Genomic DNA, 22,599 nt, shown 5'->3' on the forward strand with positions numbered 1-22,599 from the left:
AAAGAATTTTCATCTAGCTAGTAAATGCAACAATTTTGTATTAAAAAAAAATATATATATATAGCTTCTTATGCCCTTGATACCTCTAAACCTTAAGAATGGTTTCACTATCATCCCCGCTTTCTGAACAGACATAACACCAAATTCCCTACTGCACTTACGTACGTACTCGCTCCAGTGAGCCACAGCTCATTTCACCACACAGAACCATCAGAGAGCATTTACTTTTACTGAGCAATGTGAGCACGGTGCCAGGAGAAAGTCAAGTACATGTGTTTTGCCTCCAGGATGAGATTGTTGATATGCACTCAAACTTGCAGATCTCTTGTGAATCAACATCATACACCCTGCCCAGGCACTGGCCGGATTCACGTGAACATGTTGGGAAAGGGGTCAAGACAGCCACTTCCAAGAGAAGTTCTTCCTCATCCTGACAAAGCTGCACTACTCAGAACAGGAGCAAAAGAAAAACCAGGAACTAAAATGGATTTATTATTTTTCCGGATACTTTCACAACATAAGGAAAACATCAGCTATGCTCATCAGTATTTCTTCAGACCTTCTTAAACTTACTCAGCTTGAAAACAGCTTTGTTCACATCAGCTGTCTTCAGACCAGGTTAAAACTGATGTCTGCATGGAGACTGGAAGTGCTCCAGAGATCAGTTTAAATCTGGGGGCTCAAAGCTGTTGTGGTAGAAGCTTCAAAAACCTGAGACTCAAGCTGAGAGCTCATCCTCATTGACTGCAAGTCCTTCCCAAGAGCAAAGCCAAGCATGAGCAGACCCCAGCTATACTTATACTGGTCCCTCGCACTGGAATCAATTCACTGCATATCTCCTCCACATTCCAGATCTTCCCTCAACTCTTAGTGCACTGTGCTTTTTTATGGCCACTAAAGGCGCTTTAAAAGAAAACGGAGACTGAGAAAATGGGTGGAGTCAGTGTGCAAACTGAAGCCAATGGCCGGGATCTCCTCTTCACTAATGAGATGCTAGATTAAAGTAATTCTCCCTTTCCCCTTGGTTAAGCTGTTAGTGCGTCTTTCAGAAAACATATGTTCTGAATTTCTGGGGTGCTGAGTGAGAAGAGTGATGTGCCAGAATTCAGCTCTCCTTTAAAACAACTCACTTAAATGTCAATGTATCGAATACTGAAGTCAGTCTACTAATTAACACTGGCATTGTTACTATGAAAATGAAAGACTGAACTGGCAAAAACACCTTATAAACAGTCTTCTGTGTGAATAATTAAGCCATAGCTCAGCTTGCACTGGAACCTTTTTATCTCCAATTAGTCTCCAATTAGTAACCAGCAAAATGTCTCCAAGAACTTTTACATACTAGTTTTAATACAGTTCTTCTAGACAAAGAGAAAGGATCAGAACTAGTGCAACACTACCCTCAGAAGCAGGTTATTTCCATGCAGCAGCCATCCCACACTGTTAAACAAATACCCATCCACTCCATCTGCATCTTGAGGCAGAAAGAGAAAGACTGCAATTCATGATTGAATAGCAGGTTTTAAAATAAGTGTGCTTTTCTGCATTTGTGTCCATCTGCCTGTGAGTTATTAATGAATTAAAATACTTGAAAGCAGAGAGATTCAATATAATATTGTAAGTTCCTATTAAATATTTACATTTCCATAAAGTAATAGCTTTGCCCCGTTATTTTATTGGTTAATGAGTTTTATGTTACTGGCTGGTTTAGACTAAAAACATTGCCGAAGACTGTTAATAAATCAAAGCTGCCATTTTAGGGGCTATTTACTTTGGGTATTCAGCACAAAAAATGTTAAGATAAAGATTCAAATCCACAATGATGTGTTTTTGTTCAAAGTACACTGAAGTGTGTTTTGATAGTCTTTTCCCTTAAAAGTTACAAGACTTTTTACTACTGAAGCATGAAAGTTATACACAGGAAACACAGTCATGTATGATTGTGTGAGAGAAGTATAATATGCTATACAAGAAATTTTATTGAGCAAAACCAAATAACAAAGTTCAAAGAGAATGATCCAAAGCTTTAAAAATAAGCTCCCCACGTCTTCACAAGTATAAAACATTCTATACAACAACCTCCAGAGTTACTTTAACCATAACTGTTCTGTTTTACATGCAAACCAACTTTGTGTGATTTTACATGAATCCTAAGAAAGAAAACTTCTACTTTATGCAGTTACTGAGCTTCTTAAGAGTGCAAAAAGCAAACACAGTAACTACAGTGAAAACTTGCTTATACCTTAAGATTCGCAACACCTACAACATTCACAGTTGAGTGGAAAAATGGCACTAGGTCAAGAGCCCATGTAACCTAAGCACAGTTCCACTGGAAGCATTCAAGAAGCTCCAGCACAGCTACATCCATTAGCTATGGCTGTGAGCTATGACTTCAGCATGATAATATCCCCGTGCTTAACTCACAGTGAAGATCTAACGCACTCGAAGCAATGAAACAATAAATGGCCAAAATCCCATAAGACTTGAAGGAGCACATGCTGCCAAAAAAGGCAGTTTTATTTCCACTCCTCAGTGCTGGGAAGACACAAGCAACCAAGAATGGACAACTGGAGTTTGTTAAGGCAGCCAGCAGTTGCTGTAATGAAATCCTCACGGCCAAAACCAGAACTGTGGGGTATTTTGGTATTGTTTGATTTTGCTTTTAAGTGTTTGCACTTGTCTGGATGAAGCTAAAAAATGCCTGTTAGTACTACAATCTCTGGCAATTTCTGAGCCATCAGCCAGTTGCCTGCCAATAATACAAATGCTAAAAGCATTTGACAAAGGGAACAAAAGGCACAAGCAATGATATGCAGATGGATTTTGGAACTAATGGCCAGAAAGTCTACCAGACAAGCCCTTTCAGTTGGCCAATTTGAATGAGAACACAATTTTTTCCTGGACTTCTTATTATCAGTTGCACAATCTCTGTTTTGCATACCAGCAGTAGTAGTCCAGGTGGTCCCAGCTATAAGCAAGCAATACAGCAGAAATATCTACCAGCTCCAAACTGCTCTATCTGTAAATACCCCGAAGGCCTCCCAGCTGCCCTTCACTGCACAGGCGCTCTTCTGATTTACTCACAACTCCTTGCCCACCAGGACCCCAGATCCTTTTTGTTAAGCTGTTTTCTAGTCAGCCAGATTCAGCGGGGACAGTGTTATCCTGTTCCAGAAGCAGGTCTTTGCACTTGCCCTGATCCCATTCTCTCACTCCTTCAGTTCAATCCAGGATATCTGTAGCAATAACAACATGCCAAAAACCCCACTGCAATGGGGCAAAAATGCATCCTATTTTTGCAGTAGTGATGCCAGCACTAAGGTCTCTCAGGGCTTACAAAAGACCAGTTACTAGATAAATTATAGCTTTCTCAATCTCAGCTGAAGCAAGAGATCTGGTGAAACAGCAGCACTTAGCTGGTATCATCTAATTTACTATAAAATCCCTTGCATCACAAGAGTGCCAAACAAATTACTGGACCACAATGCGAGGGTGGTCCAGTTAATCCTAAATCCGTGTGTTAGACTTATTACATTGAGTGTTTGGTGCTGGAAATGCTGAGCTCAGGACAAAGTATAAAACATGACAGGCTTCGGCTTTTCGCTGCTTTTTTGCTTCCTTGGAGTTTTTTTTGGTGTTTGTGTTTTTCATTTTGTTGTTTGGGGTTTTTTTTAATACAAAAAGGCAAACACACCTATAAAGATATTATTCAACTTTAAACAATGACATGATCCCTCCTCCTCCAGAAATACCACAGAGATAGCATTATTTTTTTCAACCCATTTGGGCTCTACAGATTCAAGATATATATAGATTCTCTGGTTGAAGTCTCCAGTGAACTACCACCACCTGTACCACAAATTATTTCATTTCTTGTTGTCCTACTCATTATAGCCATTCCTCTTCTCCCTGACTGGCTCTCTGTGTTTCCTACAATGAAGGTCACCTTCTTCCCTGCATTTCTGCTGCACCTAACAACTTCCCATGCTCCATATTTTCGGCTTCAGTATTGCCCAACAAAATCAAGATGTCCTATTAATGTTCAGAAAATTCAAAGCATTTCAGAGAGAATGGGATTTGAAACTTAAGGCTAGACTTTGGGCCATTCCATTTAAAAAGAAAATTAAAGGTATAGTTGTGGGTTTCAGGAAAAATTCTCAGAAAACAATATGGCCACATTTTGTATGGTAATGTTATTGTCTTTTCTAAGAATGCAACCAAGTTTTATTCTCTAGTTGATTTTAAGCTGACAAGGAATAACAGCAATACCACTCAATCACCTATATTAACAGAAATAGCAAGTAAAAAAGGGAACCCCTGTAATAGCTGACCAAAAACTAAACCCTAAAAATACTCTATAAACAGCTCCACTAGCTCAGATACACTTATCGAAAAAAATGACACCTTTGTCTTGATTTTTTCAAATTGCAAATTAGAGGCATACCCCTATCAATTACTAAAGAGAAAATTCCTTCCCTTTCCATAGATTTGCTGACTTTTCTCAGCTAACATTACACAAGATATCAGGATTAGGTCTCAAAAGCTAATAAATTAATCTTTTTCCCCCCACAGCGCTCTGCACCTGGTGCTGCAGACTTACCTTGGAAACAAAACAATCTGCTATAGCCACAGGATCATTTTCACAGTTTTCCAAATCTTGCAGAAGTTCACTAAAACAAAGAGCAGGACAATTATGGCATACCTTGGAATAGACACACCGGCATATTCAGAACCAGACACCGCTGTGCCATTCATAGCAACACTTAATGATGCAGGGAGTCCTATAAAGGGAACAAGAACACCTTTGATACCCCCTTTCCCCTCCAGCTACTGGGGTTGTTTTTATTTGCAAGCAGAGGAGAACTATAAGGAAATGGTATTCTCACTATTTTAAAATTCAAGTCATCAGGATGACCACGGATTGGTTGTTCTGCTATGCAAAGCTGAGCCCCCTCCTTCAGGTAGATGTCCCATCCCTAGAAACATTCAAGGCCAGGTTGGATGGGGCTCTGAGGAACCTGATCTAATTGCAGATGTCTGCTCATTGCAAGGAGGCCAGACTAGATGACCTTTAGGTGCCTTCCAACCCAAACTATTCCATGACTCTGTGACTGACAGCTCTTTAACAATTATCATAGTGGTGCAGTCAGACAATTGTGTAGCTTGTGTATCAACCAACATGATGTAAAACTAAGGAAATTTAAAAGCTACTGAAGCACTTGCACTGTCCTATAAAGACTTTTTATGTTCTATAAGCTCTACTTGACCAAGGGAAATGATGAACTGCTCTGAAAAATACTGGTAGAACCAAGAACGTATTTCTCATACATGAAGAATGTTATGAAGCTCACTCAGAAAAATTAGTCTACTTCTACTGTGTTTCTTCATTGAAAATGGTTAGCCTGGAAAAAGTATTCTGTAAAGGAATATATATATACATATATTCTACATGCATAAAAACAACACGAGAGGATTTTGTAATTTTTACAAGCCAAGGAGAAAATTAATTCATTTGATCAGGAACAAAGCAATAAGGGAGCCTGTTTGCTGTTGAATTAAACTCAGTTCTTGAAAGTAAATTAAGGGAAAGAAAGAGTTCAAGTAGAAGAAAACCTCAAAGGTATCTCCTTGATTCAGAGTTTTCAGTTTTACTGAAAGACATACTCAGAAAAATAAGAGAAGAAACTGAGTTTTCTGCCAAATTGCTCTCTAGAAGATTTTTCTTCTCCTCCTCCTCCTCCCCCCCACCCCCCCCCCAATACACACACACACTTCCACAGATGATTTTCCATTCAGGGCTACTTTTCTCCCAATTCACAGCTGGTTCCCTGAACAAGTTCTGCCTAAGAGTTCCGATGCCTGTACCTAGGGAACTACCCTTTTCCCCTGTAAGCAGACACAATTTCCCTCTGCATGTACAAAAAACAGTAAACCAGAAGAGTTTCCTGACTTGTTCTTTGCTTCTCTAATTACTGGAGGAAGGAAAGGGAGAAATCAACATGCAGTCACAAGGAACAAAGACAGGCAAAGACCTTAGGTTCAGCAGTCACTAAGCCACTTTGTATTGTGACAATTTAACCTTTACACCTCAATTTCTCCCTTCATCAAAATGGGAATAAAATTATGACCCCAAACTCATGAAGCTCATTTACATCAACAAAAGAAGCAAGCTGTAGCAATGGTGACCATAGCCATTAGTTATAGTGACTAACTGTGTCCCACACGTGAGTTTTGGGAATAACATCAAACATGCCAAACTGGCTCAGAGGATTCCTGCTGTCTGGCAGTCAGACACTCTCCTGATGGCTTAAAGTATGCACCTGGACTGTCAATTTATTCCTACTGGTCTCCAATAAAACCACATAATTTCTCCCTCATGATACAGAAGAGGCACACTTAAAGATTTTATATATTCATGCAATTGAGTCCATGTGTATGTGTTAAATAGACTAATGGTTTGTGTCTTCAGCACAAGTCCATAGTGTAAGGGGGCTGTTTTTGAAAGAGTTTGTTACCCATACTGCCCTCTCTTCTGTCTCAGCTGGATGGTACGAATAGGATTGGTAAGAGCAGTCTGCCACTGTAAAAACAGCAAAACTGTCATGCTCAGGCATCCTGAAAATCTTAAATAAATCCCTATAATACCAAGCTGAAGTGAAAATGTAGGGCTATTATTATAGGCTACATTTAAGTACCTGGCAGGAGGCAGAAAGAACAACAGAGAAAAGTGTTGGTCCTGTTCACCTGAATATCCAGAGGTTTTCTGCCTGTCACAGTTCTTGGCTCTGCAACTGGATCGTGCCAGGCAGCCAGGCAGGGAGCACGAGCGAGCACTGCTGGAGAAACTCTGTGCTCTTTCAACTGGATCACTAACAAGATTCAGACTGAAGCATGACACAGGAGCCAGGGCCACGTACTGAGCTATATAGCTTGGGTCACTATGGGCTGGAAAAATCTGAATCTGTACAAACATCATCAGGAATTAGTGCTAACTCCTTTGGGATGAGAGAGGGAAGCATAAAGACTTGACAACTTTGCATACAGTGCATTCATTATCTTTTCAAATCAAATTAATGCAAGCCTTATCAGAATGCCTTTTAGGATGCTTTGATATTTTTTTTGATGAAGTGTTATCATGGCTTCTCCTCAGAAGAAGCCAGACCTTACCACCACGAAACTCAGAAAGAAATAGTTTTTCAAAAAGAGATCATAATCATGGGACTAGCAGTTACCATGATTACCACCATTTTTGCCATTCAAAACACCACTTGAAAATCCTAGGTAGCTTAGCTGAGAGAAATTTCCATTTACTGAAAAGAAATTTCTCAGATCTGCAAGTCTGCAAAAAAAAAAACCAAGACTGAAACCTTTGATTACTGATTAAAGGTCAAATTCAAAGATGAGAAAAACAAGGTAATTCTAAATCTATAAAATTATGCTTACAAAAAACATCTGAAACTATTAACATAGAACTAACCAAGTGGACCTTTTTCCGAAACTAAGAATAAATAAAAAGGCTCTAGAGTATGTTTAGGACCTAGAAGCTACATGCTAAATTTCACACAGGAGTAAACTTAATCCTTGAAGCTATATTGGGATATACAGTGACTGTTCAGGTTTAAGAAGTCACAATTTCCAAGCAGAACTTTATATTAGAAGGCTTGAAATACATTAGTAATTTACTAGCTGCTTTGGACAACTTTCCAGTAAGTTTTAACCATTCTAACATATCTATCTCTAAAATTGCCTAAAACTGCCTTTTTTTTTTTTTTTTTTTTTATTTTTGCACAGCTCAGTAATTCTGTATAACAACTGATCATATTTGAAGGTATTTTTAGTAGGCAACATTTGCAATGAAGCTGGCATAAATGCATCCTAGCTATCAAGTCTGTAATTTTTCTAGCTTTTGAAGGATCAGAAAATATAATGGCCAGGACAGTGTTTTTTCATTCTGTGACCACTGGGAATCTGTAAGCTCACAATCATTGTCTCATGGCTCTAAAACAGTCCATGAGCCTGTTTTAGCATGCTCCCACTATGTATTTTCCAGCTGTTAGGCATCCAGTAAAGTCAGTTGTAGCTGAAGCAGGACACAGCAGCTTTCTAGTTAAGCATATTTCCATTACAGTAGCTATTTTAAGCTTCAGGAAAAGACTTTAGATTTCATCTTTGTCCATAAACTCTGAATAGATCCATTCTCAGTCTTTCCTTTGACACTAAACAGCAATCCCAGCAGCTGAAGCCCTTAAAAGTAACTTCCCATGATGATGGAAAAACACTGAAGATGATCTTTGACACAAGTGCTCCACTTCAGAACTCTCTTTTGATACAATTAAATTATCTACTGTTTTTCAAAGAACACAGTAGTTTGGGAGATGTTTTGCCAACTATATTAAAGCTAAGAGCTTTTACAGGAGTACTGGTATATAAAAGATGTGGGAACTTTACGTCAATATATTTTCTGCATCGGTTGAATAGTCAGGTTTTCCTAAAATGCTGACTAAGTTAATAATTTTTACAGTAACAGAGGATTCAGAAAAAAAGTAGCAGTAGCATGCTCCTCAAACTGCAGATACTGAGATCCCACACAATGTGGCACTAGCTATGCAAGCAAGACATTTTACTTCAGGCTCCCAATACATACTGGAATCCCATCTGCAGAGTTTTAAAGAAGGCTGGAAAGACACTGAACAAAAAACTCCAATGAAGGAAAGGTACTTGAATACAGTTTTGAGAAATTATTTCAGGGAGTAGCTAGCAGCATAGAACACGACAAGAGACAGATCTGGGTGATGGACATAAGCACACAAAAGGAGCCAATATAATAGGAATAAAACATCTCTTCATTAAGGCAAGAATTTCTTTTACAGTGCTCTTGCATTTAGCTCAGTTAATGCACAGAGCAGGTTAGGCTTACATTCATGTAAATACTCAGCATAAAAGCAATAAAAAGCACATGGAGACCACTCTTGATGCATCAAATAAACAGCTAAAAAAAAATCTGGTGTTGGCAAACCAACTTTGCTTAGAATTAAAATTAGATAATTTCTCAATTTATAGATCTTGGCGGTTTTAAAGTGATGAAAGTGAATTTGGCTCGTTTGCTCCCTCTTGTTAACACAGGCTATTGAAATGTTTTCATTTAGTTAGAAATGAGTTTACCTGTTGAAATGGTAGATATCCCGTATGTTTCCAAACAGGGCTGATCGCTCCTCTGTTCCCAGGGAGAGCTTGGTCTGATCAGTGATACAGTCAAGGTAATCCTACAAGAGAAATGAAGGGAGGTCTTCAGACATTTCCTCCTTTCCTAAATCAGTAAACAGAGCTATGTTTTATTGTACAAGATGAGTCTCTGAATATCAGTTTCACCTTATTATTACAATAAAGCCTTCAGCAGCCCCTCTGTGAACAGTTACTCTATTATGAATGGTAACAGTACTTATCTGTTCCCTGAAACCAAGAAAATAACAAAAGACTGAAAGCTAAGTTATACCTCTTAGATGGGACAGCCAATGTTTCTCTTGCTACTGATAAACAAATGTTTTCAAATTTCATTCACAGTGACAGTTTAATTGGTCATTTGGCTGGCTCAAAGACAAAGGAAAATGTAAAAGAGATGAAGAATGTAATTTAATGCAGTCTTAGTAACAGAAAAGCTATATAATGAAAAACAGAAAGCACACAAGCAGTAGAGGCTCAGAAAAGCAACCACTGGATAAATCACTTTTTAAAAAAATCATGGTTACTAAAGAATGCAGAATATGTAGAGGATAGATCTCAATGTATCTATGTCCATGCAATTTACCACACATAGAGTTACACTGCAAATTATGTTGCTAAATACTCTAGCAAAAATTTCTTTTTGCACTTATGATAGACTCTCAACCAGGGACTTCATTTGAATAAGGACAGCTAGAAAAAGCTCAGATCAGCAGTGTTCTGGGAGAACAACTTTCCCACCTCTTCCCTCACTTTGATAAGAGCTCAATGTCACCTTTTTTTTCCGCTGCTGCTACAGTATTAAGATTCTCCCATAACGGCAAACAAATCCAGCAGGCTATTTAAGTAACTACAGCTCATCTAACAAGAAACCTGATGTGTTGCCACATTCATGAAGAAATTCTGCTGGAGTATGGAAATAAAAGTGAAAACAGACAAAACAATGTGAAATAAAAATAAATAAAATCCTTTAGCCTGTGGCTAGACAATGTGGTGTGGCAACCTCCCAAAAGCAACACACATTCCAGGGTGCTGCAAGAAAGGAACCTTGCAAAAATGCTAACAAGGCCTTGAAAACTTCTAAGATATGACTGTGTTCCAGAGTAGTATAGAAAAAGGTATTCTAGAACACATACACTGCCCAAGATTTATTCCCTGCGTAAATTCTGTGAAGACAAAGGGTTCGAATCAACCAAGGATTTGACTTCTGGTTTCCAGATGTCCTCATAAGGAAGGTTAAGAATTACAGCATTTAAGCCTCTGTGCCCATATCCCATTAAACTGAAGTAGTGTCAGCAAAGTTAGAGGTGTAACCAAGATTCAGGCTTAGGTAACAGCAGAATTTCCTGTCCCTCCCCCTACCAATAATCCATATTCTGTCATCACCTCCAGTTAAAAGCAACCCTCAACACCCCAAAACTCAGTATTTTTTGCTGGGGGAAAGCAAGTAAGTCTATTCCAAGGTAACCTCAGTGTCTTCAAGAAGAGTGAGTGGCAGTAGGCAGGCAAGTCCCTGGAGAGCCATGTCATCTCTCCTGTGACAGCATCCAACCTTACCCTACCTTCCCTCCTGGCTGGCAGCAGCCTCAGAGCCCACACCCGACCTTGAAATATATTTGTGTAGAAAGTCCTTGGAATCCCATCCACAGGCTCCCTGAACTTCAGCTTTTTATTTGTACACAGAAGCTGCAGAAGAGGAAAAACTTTCAGGATGGTGAGGCAGACAGGACGGCCACAAGCAGTACATTGGTCAAAGGCAGAAGCAGATAATATATTCAGGTCTGCTCCAGTAATAGTATTAAACAAACAACCTTTTCTGACCACAGACACATCATCATCATCATCATCATCATATAAAGCAAAGAACAGAAAAGCTCCAGTGGAATTGTGATCCTCTGGAAACATTTTTAGCACTGCAGGGCACTGCAGCACCCTGAGCTGATATGACAAGGTTGGGCTGCAGAGGAATGGAAATATTACAATAAGTAACTCCATACAGTTTAATGAATAAAGAGGAGTTCCTTTCCAATTCATTCATCTCAGCATAGCTGGAGCTTGGGTTTCTTCAAAATAATAAACAGTCCAGAGTTATTTCCAGTACTGTAGACAGTGTTATATGCATGACCTGGTTTCTGCTCCCTTTGTCCTCTTATCCTGATTTTCCTCTACATATACATAACTCTTCTCAGTCTTTTACCAATTCTTAGCAAGAGAGAGGGAACCAGGTAGTTTCCTAATGCTGCTGCCAAGCAGCAGCCTGCAGGTGCTTTGGCAGTTTTCCTGCATTCCTGTAACATATGCCAGTATCAGCCTATATACACCACACCCCCACAGTCTGTGCTCCCTTTTGCAAGAAGTTCCTTCAGACTGTGCTTCAGGCCCCCTTCCTCATCCAGCCTGAGATCAGAAACAGACCCGAAACAACTGCGCGGATTTGTTCTTACCTAGGGTAAGGCAAGATGCTTATTTGCTCAAAATGCTTGTGATTCAGAGCTACCTTACACCTCACCTCATACTGCTGGCACAATTGGGGGACTGCTTTCCTGGTTTAGCTTTCTATCTTTGTCAATATTACTGACTGGAGACTACAGATATGTATATTAAGTTGCTGTTATTGGTATTAACAGATACCTGCAGTAGACACACAGCAAAAAGCTCCAGGTATCCAAGTTTTTGTGAAAAAAGGTGGACCTAAGACAGTCTTAACACACTGGTGTGCTGCAGACCAGGCGCTGCAGAGCGGCACACTGCTTGCACTGACTCAGCCAGTGGGACCTCTCTGATTATACTGCTTTATAGTGCACGTGGGCCCTCATAAAGGCTTCATGAACTCATCCAGGAAACAGATGCAGTATTGGCATATAACGTCTTCTGCAAGGACAACACCACAGGCAGATCAAAGCTACCCAGACGTGGGGATTTTCCTAGTTATTTCTTAGCAAATGGTACTTTACCCCCTGGGTAGTCACTGCTGTGTATCAACAGCTGTTATCATCTGGAGCCATAATGAAAGGTTTGGAGCTACAAGATAACAGGGCACGCTGCAAACCTAATGACACGATGCAGAAATCAATGAAATTTATCAGAACAGAGTACCGGCCTTATTCACTTTATTTGTTTCTTGTCAGCATCTATGAACCCTCCGTCGGCACCGAATGATTTGTTTATAACCTTTGCCTTTTATTGCTTCTCTGCAGTTCTGGCATAAACATTTAGCTTACTTTATAGGAGTCAAAAAAAACCTCACAGATGTCCACCTCCTCAGACTGATTTATGGACCATGGTTTGCTCTCATGGTATTGCACAATTTTCTCCTCCCTTTTTCTTGAAACTCTCCAAAAATTAGGAGAGTCTTGCCAGACTGCCCTGCCTTTCTTGCTGGATTTGACATTCTCCCCATTAGTCTTTCATCACGCCAAATCCATCAGAATGAATGTCTGCTAGAAGCTGTATATCCAACTACTGTCTCCTCCTCCACAACCACACAAAAAAAAAGATCTCTAGAGGAACCAAATTATGAACACGCTAACCTTAGAGGCTAAAAAAAATAACTGTATGAATGAAAAATGAGAGAAAACTGTCAAGAAAAGCACAAAATGAGCAGTATGTATTTTCATACATTGATTAATGTTTTCCATGACCAAACTTTAGAAACAAAATGCGAATTAGTGGGACATTTTCATCTAGCCACCCCAGTTTGCCTTTGAACACAAACACACACTTAAATTTAAAAACTTCATTTACTGTTGTTTAGACCGTAGTATAAGTCAGCCATTATTGTGGTAATGTTAAAATTACACATTAAAAGGGATAATATTAACACTAATATTAACATAGTAATTCTAAAAAAATGTGTAAAAGCCACACTACCTTGCAAAATGAGAATCAATTTTTATCCTGCTCTGCAAGAAACATATATAGAAGTTCTTAACAATCTCTTTACAGTGCAGGAGTGTGCATATAAAAATTTCACAAAAGATAAACACAATTGTTAAAAAAGCAGTGGAGTTGGACAGGCGCACCTTTGTCAAGAGGCAGGCACACAAGACTGAAAATCAGATTAAATATCAATGCCAATAAAGAATCAGAAAGGGATTCTACCCACAAGGAAACTTTGCCTTCTAATGTCTAAACAAGCTGCAGGAGAAAGCAAAGCTGCCCTATGTCTCTGATTTCAGCGACACACTCTGGGTTCAAGAGCTGAGGACATAGGTCACAAACCCTCAGTCTCTCACTTAAAAATATTTAAAACCAGGTATTTATCAAAACTTCAGTGGCTTCTAGTAGTGTTGCAGACAGAGAAGGGATAGGTAATACTAAATCAAGTAGTGCCACAGCATCACTCAGAACCTCAGTTTTCTGATATTCCCTAGATTTGTGCTACTAGTAAAGCAGTTTTTACTCTTAGGTACTACACCGTACTCATGGCCATATTTTTTCCCAAGTCCCCTCTACCCAACAAAGAAGTGTTTGGCCAAAATCAGATGGCTGTGCAGAAGAGAAACCACTGAAACAGCTCAGCAGCCTTGGCCACCTAAGCACTACTTCCACACCACTTGGAGGAAAAGGCTGCAGGCCAGAAGGAAAACATGCCATGAAATGGATCCTATTTGTAGCCTGCGAGCTGGAGCCATGCTGCCCAAACTAGCCACTCACTTATAAACTAAGAAAGTTGGGCAACAGATGTACACTAGAATAGACACTATAAAATGCTTCCCAGTGCTTATTCTAATTAAATGGGTAACTATAACATGTACCAATTCACCTTTTGCCTGATTTCTTTTCCTATTCTTTTTACCCCATTATTTATTTTAGTTATTAATTTATCCAGCATGTATAGCAGAATACTCTGAATGCCTTGTGGTTCAAAGAACAGCATGCTATCCACACAACAGGTGGCCAAGGATGATGAATTTTGGTCTGGGCAGCTCATTGAAGCTCTTTTCAATTATTTAAAGTACTGCTGTGCTCTGCAAAGGCAATGTGCATTTGTACACTAAGCATACTCTGCTACCTTGCTCTGGCTCCTTCGGCTCTACGAGTCCAAGGGATTGAAAACTATAAATGCTTGCACTGTCCACCCTACAGATTCATTACATGCAAAGCCAGAAACCTAAATAAAAAAGAAAAGTTCTGTGAGCATGTCTTTCTGCTTTCTGCTTTTACTGGTATTTAGTGGGGTTTTTTATACAGACAACACACAAACCAAAGCATGGACACGTCAGAAAGACCAGCCCCTACCCGGGGCTGTGCCCACAAAGGCACAGCACAGTCCTGCCACTGAGCAACAGCCTGAGCCAGGGTCTTTCTGAAGACAACACAGACTTGGAGACACAGCCTCCTCTGCTCCCTTCAGCAGTGTGAGCAGAAAGCTCCTGTGCTCCGTGTGCTTCCTCCACACCTTTTCCATTTGCTTTACATCCCTCGGTACCCTGCATGTTAGACTGCCAACTGCCAGCAGCAGCAAAGCTCTGCCCTTGTGGGAAATGGGTGTCAGGCCTTATGGGTGAGTTTCATAGGACACGTCGAAGGACATGCTGGGAGAGCACTAACTCTGCCACCAAGCAAAAGGACATGGAGAAGACCTCCCAGCACTGACAGCCGGCCACTCTCCAAACAGGAGCAGCCAAAACAACCCGTCTGCCATACACAATCTGACACTGGATGCGGTCTATGATTGATTTCTTTCCAATATCCCTGCAGAAGAGCCGAGCCTCTGAGCTGGCAGGAGCCGGCTCGCCAGCACCAGCCCTCTCCCCAGGCCTGGGTGGATGGTGGAGGATCCATTCTGAGCTCACCTGTGCTTCCAGCCAGCTTCCCCAGAAGTGCAAATCTACACGTGCAGCTGGCTCACACGCCAGCCGTGGGTAGCGGCAATAAAGCGTGACACAGTAAGATGATACTCTGCTGACTGGCTGCAGAAAGGGCAAAGATTGATGGCGTGAGCACTCGTGAGAACAGGGTATGAGGAAAGATTAAAAATAGAGAAGCACATGTACGTTTTATTTCCACTCTTTAACACTGCAGAGTAAGGCGATCACAACGGAGATCTCCCTGCGCTTCACACAGTTAGGGGTTTGTTAATAAGTTAACAGCACTAACAGTACTAAGTTAACAGTACTAGAGACGTGGATTTAAAAATAATAATAGCAACAATAAAAGTTTCCTACGTAGCTATTCCTGAGAGACAGACTTTTGATAATCAAATTCCTTGCCTATATTATAGATGTTAAAACACTGTCCCATTTGCAGCTACTAAGGCCTGGAGGTAGTGACCCCTGGTAGGTGCCCTTCGCTTCATCCACACACATGGAAAGCCACAGGGGGAGTTATGTGTCAGCCAAAATTAGCAGTGAGGAATTCCTGAGTCCTAACACTATGTCTTGCACCTTGAAAACACGTGCTTTCTTTGGTTTAGGCTGTCTTTGAACAGTTGTGCCCATGCAGACAGGAGTGCAGGCACAGTCATATAACAAAGTTGGAAATTTCTAGGGCACATCAATGTCAACAATTTAACAGTCAGGAGATCTTGTCACAGGACTTCAAGCTTTCGAGCACAGCTAATCTCAGGAAATGAACTAAAGAACTTGCCCTGGAAAACTCCGTCAGTGAGAGGTCCCTCAACACTCTGTTGCACTGAATCCATTCATAGGGGCCCTGGGCAAAGACAACTGCCTCACCAGCAGGCAGAATTGCTTCCTGCAGCCGTGGGTTCCCCTTCACTGCTTCAGAGCCTGAGCCTTTAAAGCAAGCTCTGCGCATCCTCTTGCCCCTGCCCCAGTGTCAGAGGATGCCTCTGTCAATTTCCAGCACTGTCCCAGAGCTCCCTTCTAGGACTGGCGTGGGAAGAGGCACTTGTCCTACAACGCGTGCTCCACCGGTTGGGGGTCTCATGTCCTTTCTTTTTGCCCAGTGTATTCTTTCTTCTTGCGTCCCATGAGACATTTTAGCATGAATGCTGTGCCTATAAAGCTCTCGGGGGGGGTCAAAACCTGACACCAGCTGATCCAGCATTGAACTGTCAGCCTGCCTGGATGGACTGCTCTCATGGATTTTTGCCGCCTTTGTCACAGTGAATTTTTGCTCTAATGAAACACAGTTAGAGTTTAATAATATTCCTTTGTTCAACTGCAGGAATTCCATGCTAAAATCTCCAGTCTTAAAAAGACAACTTGGAAGGCAGGCTGTCAATTTAATCAAACTGTAATTTGAAGAGATGCATTAAAAGCACTCAAATTGAAACTGTGATTGATGGATTGTACACAGACAAGTCCTGTAAATGGTCCATCATCTGTAAAGATGATTATGGGAAAATCACTGGGAACTGAAACTCACGTGAAACCCCCGACACTTCAGCACAGTAACTCATTGAAATTGAAAGCCACTGATTAAAACCATGTGCCACATTTATCTTTAGTTATCAGCCAGCACCCACTGCCATATCAAAGCTACAAGATTTTTTTCCCAGAAGCTGGCACTCAAAATTGCTGCTCAGAGGTGTGGTAAGAAGCAAGTTCAGAGCACAGGTGGATATCACGGGATTACAAATGCTATCAGTAGTTTACTGACATGTCGGTTAAGGAGTTATATGATGTCCTCACCTAATGCTTTTCTAAAGTTAAAAGGAAACACAGAAGAAAAGCTACAGTAATGAAAACAGTCAAATAAAAATAATTAATAGTAATTAGGATGTCAAATAGTTTGAGGTTGCTAGGCAGATGAAGTGCTGTAAACATTTCTAGATCTACATCATTGGTGTCAATTATCATCATCATTCAATAATCTCAATCTTACTCAAAAAAATACCAGCTGGAAGTGTTTAGTAATTATAAATTTAAAAAAAATATATTAGCATTCATCAGGACATCTACGAATTAATTCTCACAACACACTTTAGTTGGTATTATTGAACCATAATCAAACAAAACACTGAGAACTGTTAAGGCATATTTGGCCTTCCAATATACGAATCACCCAGGAAAAGAATCCAAGCCTTGTGGTGTAGACCCTTGCCCTGTTAAATAAACTTTCCCCAATTTGTAAGGCAAATGAATGTTAACATTTTTTAAAAGAGATTTCAATATGCTTACAAGTTAAATGAGACATTCCAGAAGAGAAATGTTTATTTTAAAACATGAGAAAGGAAACTGAGACTGTTTTCCAATGAATGAAAATGCAAGCCCAGCAAAACGGAGAAAATCTGCACACATCCTAAACATACATTTATCTTAACCTTCGTAACCACATGATTACCAGAGACTTCTGTATGGTTTTTCTTATTAATATACGAAGAGCAATGAAATGGAACTTTATAGTGAGTGGTTTGCAAGGAAAATTTCTGTTAAAGTGTCTTATTTGCAAAGTGGTCTTCTCATGAAACCAGGAAAAATAGCAGCTATCTCCACACCTTAATTTGCAGGAGTGGTAAGAGCAGAAAAGAGAGAGACTACTATGTGGTTTGTTACGCATTCAGGCATAAAGGTCATGGATTTCTGGAACACTGTTCACTGACAAGTAATATTTACTAACAGTGATACAACAACTGTAAAAGTAGTCAAATATTTCCATGGACCTAAACGGAAACAAGTATGGACCTAAATGAAAACACAAAGAAAATTCCAGAAACCATGGCCTGACTGGAAATGCAGAAATGTCTTTGCCTTTAAGATATCACCTCCACATGTTGAAATTTCTTTACAGAAAATCCCAATCATTCTGCAAAAAATATATAATCTCATTAAACCATCGTAATGTTTACTGCAAATTTTGCACGATGAGCTATACTTCCTCTCCCTGCCTCTCAGCTCTCAGACCTCTTCTTCACACTTTTCCTGCCTACTCTATCAACTTTTGTAGAGCTGCTGCTGCTCTGTTCTGTGGAGCACCTTATCCATGGTCAGTAAGCAACAACAAGGTGGAGGGCAGAGGTGAACAGACCTCTCTTTTGTTAATTCCTGAATCCCAGAAGGGCTCTATCCCCCTAGGCAGGGATACAACCTCCCGCTCCAGCCTCAGCGCAGTCACAGGAACGACTTTTCAACCCTGGGGTCCCCTGCCCACCACCAGCACTCCTAAATGGCACACTCCACATTTAAATTGCATCTTCCCCTTGCTTCCCTGCTCCCAAAAGAATAAAGCTTTCTGGAACAGAAGATTAACTTTCATTCTTTTATCTATATTCATTCACATTCAGCCAGTGGGTAGGAGGTTGCAGACAGCACGGTCGAATGATTTACACCCTGCTGCCAGAAAAGGGAGGACAAGAGCAACAGCAGCCAGGCTTTTCAGCAGTTCTGTGGCTCCCTGGAAGAGCAGCAACCCTCCCTGCTGCTTCTCTCCCACCCACAGCTTAAGAAAGGCTCACTGTACATTTATAGACAGCTCATTTATTACTGCAGTGTAACTCACCCTTCTGTGCTGTCCAAACACAGAGCTGACCTTAAAACAAACCCAAAGCTATGGCTATACATTTGTGCTGTCTTAACCTTTGCAGTCCCAGTCAACCAGTGAAGCTCGGCATTCACCTGACAAAGACAGCCTCTGTCCCAGCAAGTTACTACAATGTAGCTGTAAGATAAGAGCTGGATGCAAAGTACAGGTGAAGGAAACAGAAGGTAGCAATGACATTTTATTCACTGTCTTTCAAGTACTTGGGAACATGCTGAATAAAAGAAATTTATGAATGTTGCCGGCAGAAATAAGACTGAAGTAGTGATGATGCAGATAAGAAAAACCATGCAGCAGTATATTTAACCCTGGCCTTGTGTATTTTGTTAGTTTACAGACAGCTTGCTGTTCATGCCCCAGAATAAGCAGATGCTTACACCACACAAGTTGTTTATTAGGCTACTTCTGGTTGTCCACAACACATTATGTTCCTACTGTACAGATATAAAACCTCTCTTTTCCAAAACCCAGAACCATTCCCATCCTGCCCAGCAAAACAAGGTTTGGGTTTTGCTTCTGCTTTTGTTAGGTATCATTAAAGGGAACATAGGATGAGGAGTTTACAGCATATGTAGCTGGCAAAACACTTTTGTTCAAGATCTCAGAGTTCCAACTGCATCTAAAACTATTTAAGACACAAACACAAAAACCAGTTTGTTTATACTTCCACTACTTCAGGTCGTTTAAGGATGTTTCATATGGCTCACATACAGGAAGGAAGAAGTCTGCAGGGAAATCTGAGCTCTCCCTGCAGTGCAGCTCTCCCTTCAGAAGAAAGAAGTCTGATTTACATTAGGTATTTCTTTAACACCTGCTTAGTAACTTAACCTGTGGTGTTCCTAACTCACTCCCTTCTCAGCAGTCTGCAGTGGTCCTGATTCGTAAACAGCAACTCCAGAAACAAAACATAACACTAATGTTCTCTAATAAAGCTACTTATGAATTAATTACAAATTAATTAAGTGAAACATTTTTCTGCTCTGATTTATATTACTGTAACTCTGTTTAAACTTCACAGACTTCAAGAATGCCTTTTGGACATTTACTGAGATGCTTCAGTTTCAGCCGTCGTATCTCAATATTACTGGAAAAAACTTCCCTTGCTTTTAAAGCCAAGCTTTCCCTAAGGAGGCCAATCAGAATTTGACACTGCTCTTTCTTCATCAATAAAAAAAAAAAAACAGTGAGAAAGTTCAGCTCAAAAAATTAACAAATACTAATCACAGTTAAACTTACCACTGTTACATAACCATACTACGTTTACACAAAACACAATATTTGTTTTTCACAAAATTTAAATTGTTTATCCAAATTTTCACATGCAAGTTACACCAGGAATCCAAAAGTATCTTTCTCAGGTGTGCAGGCATAGAAAAGAGGTCACGTGCAGAAATTAACTGTAATGTGGGAACAAACATAGTGGGATGCCTTAGCAATAGTGGAATTCCCAGGTTTTGAATCAACAAAGAATTAACTTCCAGAGCTACACTACAGCAAACCCAGAGCACAAGCAGGTGTGCTTTTACTAACACATCACAAGTGACAATGTGCACACCGCAGTCTTCAGAGCGATCTTTTTAATTAACTGCTTAAAACAGAAGGAGACATCCTCTAGCTGCAGCACTGGGAGACAGGAAATGGGGAACAATAACATCCCGACACTGACTTCCTCTCAGGAGGGTTCCCCTTAATCACTGGTGCCCCAACACGTATCTACCTCAAACATCCAACATTTCCCCTTGCAAGGCTTGCCCCCACCCCACAAGGGGTATGTAGCTTCAACAGACGTGTTCACCACAGATGAAGCTCTCCATGCCTGAAACCTGCCTCCCTGATGAGTTGTTCTAGGAGATTTCAGCAAAGCCATTCCCCCGAGGCTTTTTGAGAAAGAATGCCCTTTTTTGCTCATGTTGAAAAATTTCGGTGACCTTTCCCCGGGAAGACAAGCACCCGCAGGGTGACTAGCAGGGGCATGAACCATATCCTCACGTCTCAGGGAGAGACAGCAACAGATCCAGGCACAATGGAGGCTTTGTTTCTGAGAGTATGCCTTTTGCTGCCTCAATGTATATTCCCCTATTTTTGACCATACGGGGTGGGGGGAAGAGAAACCCTCCAAATTCACATATCCTCAATAGGAACTTCTAGCAATGGTCCTTTGCAAGGTTCAGCTCAGGTTTCACAAGGCCGTGATACACAACTGCCACTCTCAGGTGCTGCCAGTGACATCTGGCTCAGATCTGATCCTCTACGGTGAGAGCATGGAAAAGATTGCTCCCGCGTCTCAGTGACTCTCTACGAACCATACACAATATAGAAAAGCTTGCTGTGCAATTTCAGGGCAGAGGAGACATGAAGGAGTACTACAGAAAGATGGGAAGGACAAAATGGGAACCAAAGAAATCCAGGTGGACACCCCTCAACTTCTGTGTACTTAAGAGGGCAGAAAAATAAGGAATGGTGATGAAAATGTTGTCAGGCCTGCTGAGAGAACTATGGAGAGAGTTCTGGAATCATCAGAGATGAAGAACATGAGAAAGATTAACACTAAAAAGCAAAAGATCACGTAAGGAAATGAGACAATACTGATGGGATGAAGAAGGGATTTACTGAGGGAAGACTTAGGACAGAGAAGCAGCAAGATCATGGGCAGGAGACTGTGCAGAGGGGAATGGGGCTTCTTCTGATGAGGAGACTTAAGTATAAAAGGAGGGGGCCAGGGACAAAAGATCTGGAGAGAAGATAGGACAAAGACTTCTACTAGTTGAGTGGAGATGGTTTAAAAAAAAGGTCACATTTGGAATGCGTAGAGGAATTAATTCACATTAATGAAGTCTCCCAGATTTCAGACGGAGTTCAAGATTTCTGAAGCTCAACCTCTGTTTACATCAAATATATGTGAAACACATTGACAATGCACATTTTAGTCCCTCTGGTCATTCTATAGATACCAGTGATCTTTTACTCATATTATTATACTGATAGGGGTGCAGGTGCAAGTATTGCATTATTCTTTCATTTTGCAAAGGTAAAACAGAAATGTTGATGTCTTTCTACAGTTACAAGCATTGTATACATTATGAATGGGAGCTTCTGACTCCTGTGAACTGCAAGGGCAAAACACAGATTTTTTTATAACTTCAGGGACAGCATTTTACTCAGGGGAAAAAAAAAAATCACTTCAGTAAGTAACTCTAATTGAAGTGTAAGTCTATTCTAAATTCATTACTACTTGAAAAAGTCAGGTTAGGTCCTGAAGAGAAGGTCAGTGTGTTTTGCCCTGGCCAGTACACCTGTCAGCATGACACAAGCAGGAAGCAGAGGTATCCAATTTCTCATCACAAACTTGCCCAAAACAAGCTTCAAGCTGCATTCATTCAAAATTGTAATTATCCTTAACAGATCATCTGATAAAACATACCAAATGGTGGAAAAGTTCACTCTATCCTTGTTGCAATGCTTGCCTGTGCAAGAATCACGGCAGCATGCCTCAAAACAATCCTAACCCAACTGTCCTTCCAGGTCACAGGCAAAATGGCTGTACTGGCTAGAAAAGCAGCTGTTTTTTAACGCTTATCCAGGAGCAAAGGTGCCAAATAGCACCTGTACAGCCTTCTCGCACTCATACTAAGCCTGCCAAATATTTCTTGTCAGCAGTTGGAAAGAAAATTGGAGAACCTCAGCAGCTCTCCAAGATCATTTAAAAATCACATTAGCCACATCCATGAAGCCTATTTCTACTTCCCTCTACCAACTTGACACTGTTAAGATCACCCAGATACTCAAAAGGCAACAGAAGTTATGAATTTTTACTTTATTTACTTACTAATGACCTAACAGCATTAGGTCAACACAAACATAAAAAAGGACAAAATTCTATTTTGCCCCATTCCTCCACAGTATTTTACTTCAGGCATGACAGCTCCATGTTCT

The 22,599-nt window shown here is 40.5% G+C and overlaps 1 protein-coding gene across 8 annotated transcripts in view; it reads right to left on the minus strand.

The window, feature by feature from the left end:
* The window catches only part of PLEKHG1 (pleckstrin homology and RhoGEF domain containing G1), a 186,572-nt gene that overhangs the window by 20,154 nt on the left and 143,819 nt on the right, over nt 1-22,599 (minus strand). For all 8 annotated transcript variants that reach the window (XM_040059293.2, XM_058419833.1, XM_040059296.2 and 5 more), the window contains 2 exons: nt 9,163-9,263; nt 4,601-4,670 (listed from right to left, as the gene is read on the minus strand). In XM_040059293.2, the coding sequence (XP_039915227.1) occupies nt 4,601-4,670; nt 9,163-9,263 (171 nt within the window). The remainder of the gene's footprint in view (nt 1-4,600; nt 4,671-9,162; nt 9,264-22,599) is intronic.

The sequence above is a fragment of the Hirundo rustica genome, chromosome 3, assembly GCF_015227805.2.
Source record: "Hirundo rustica isolate bHirRus1 chromosome 3, bHirRus1.pri.v3, whole genome shotgun sequence".
NCBI lineage: Eukaryota > Metazoa > Chordata > Aves > Passeriformes > Hirundinidae > Hirundo > Hirundo rustica.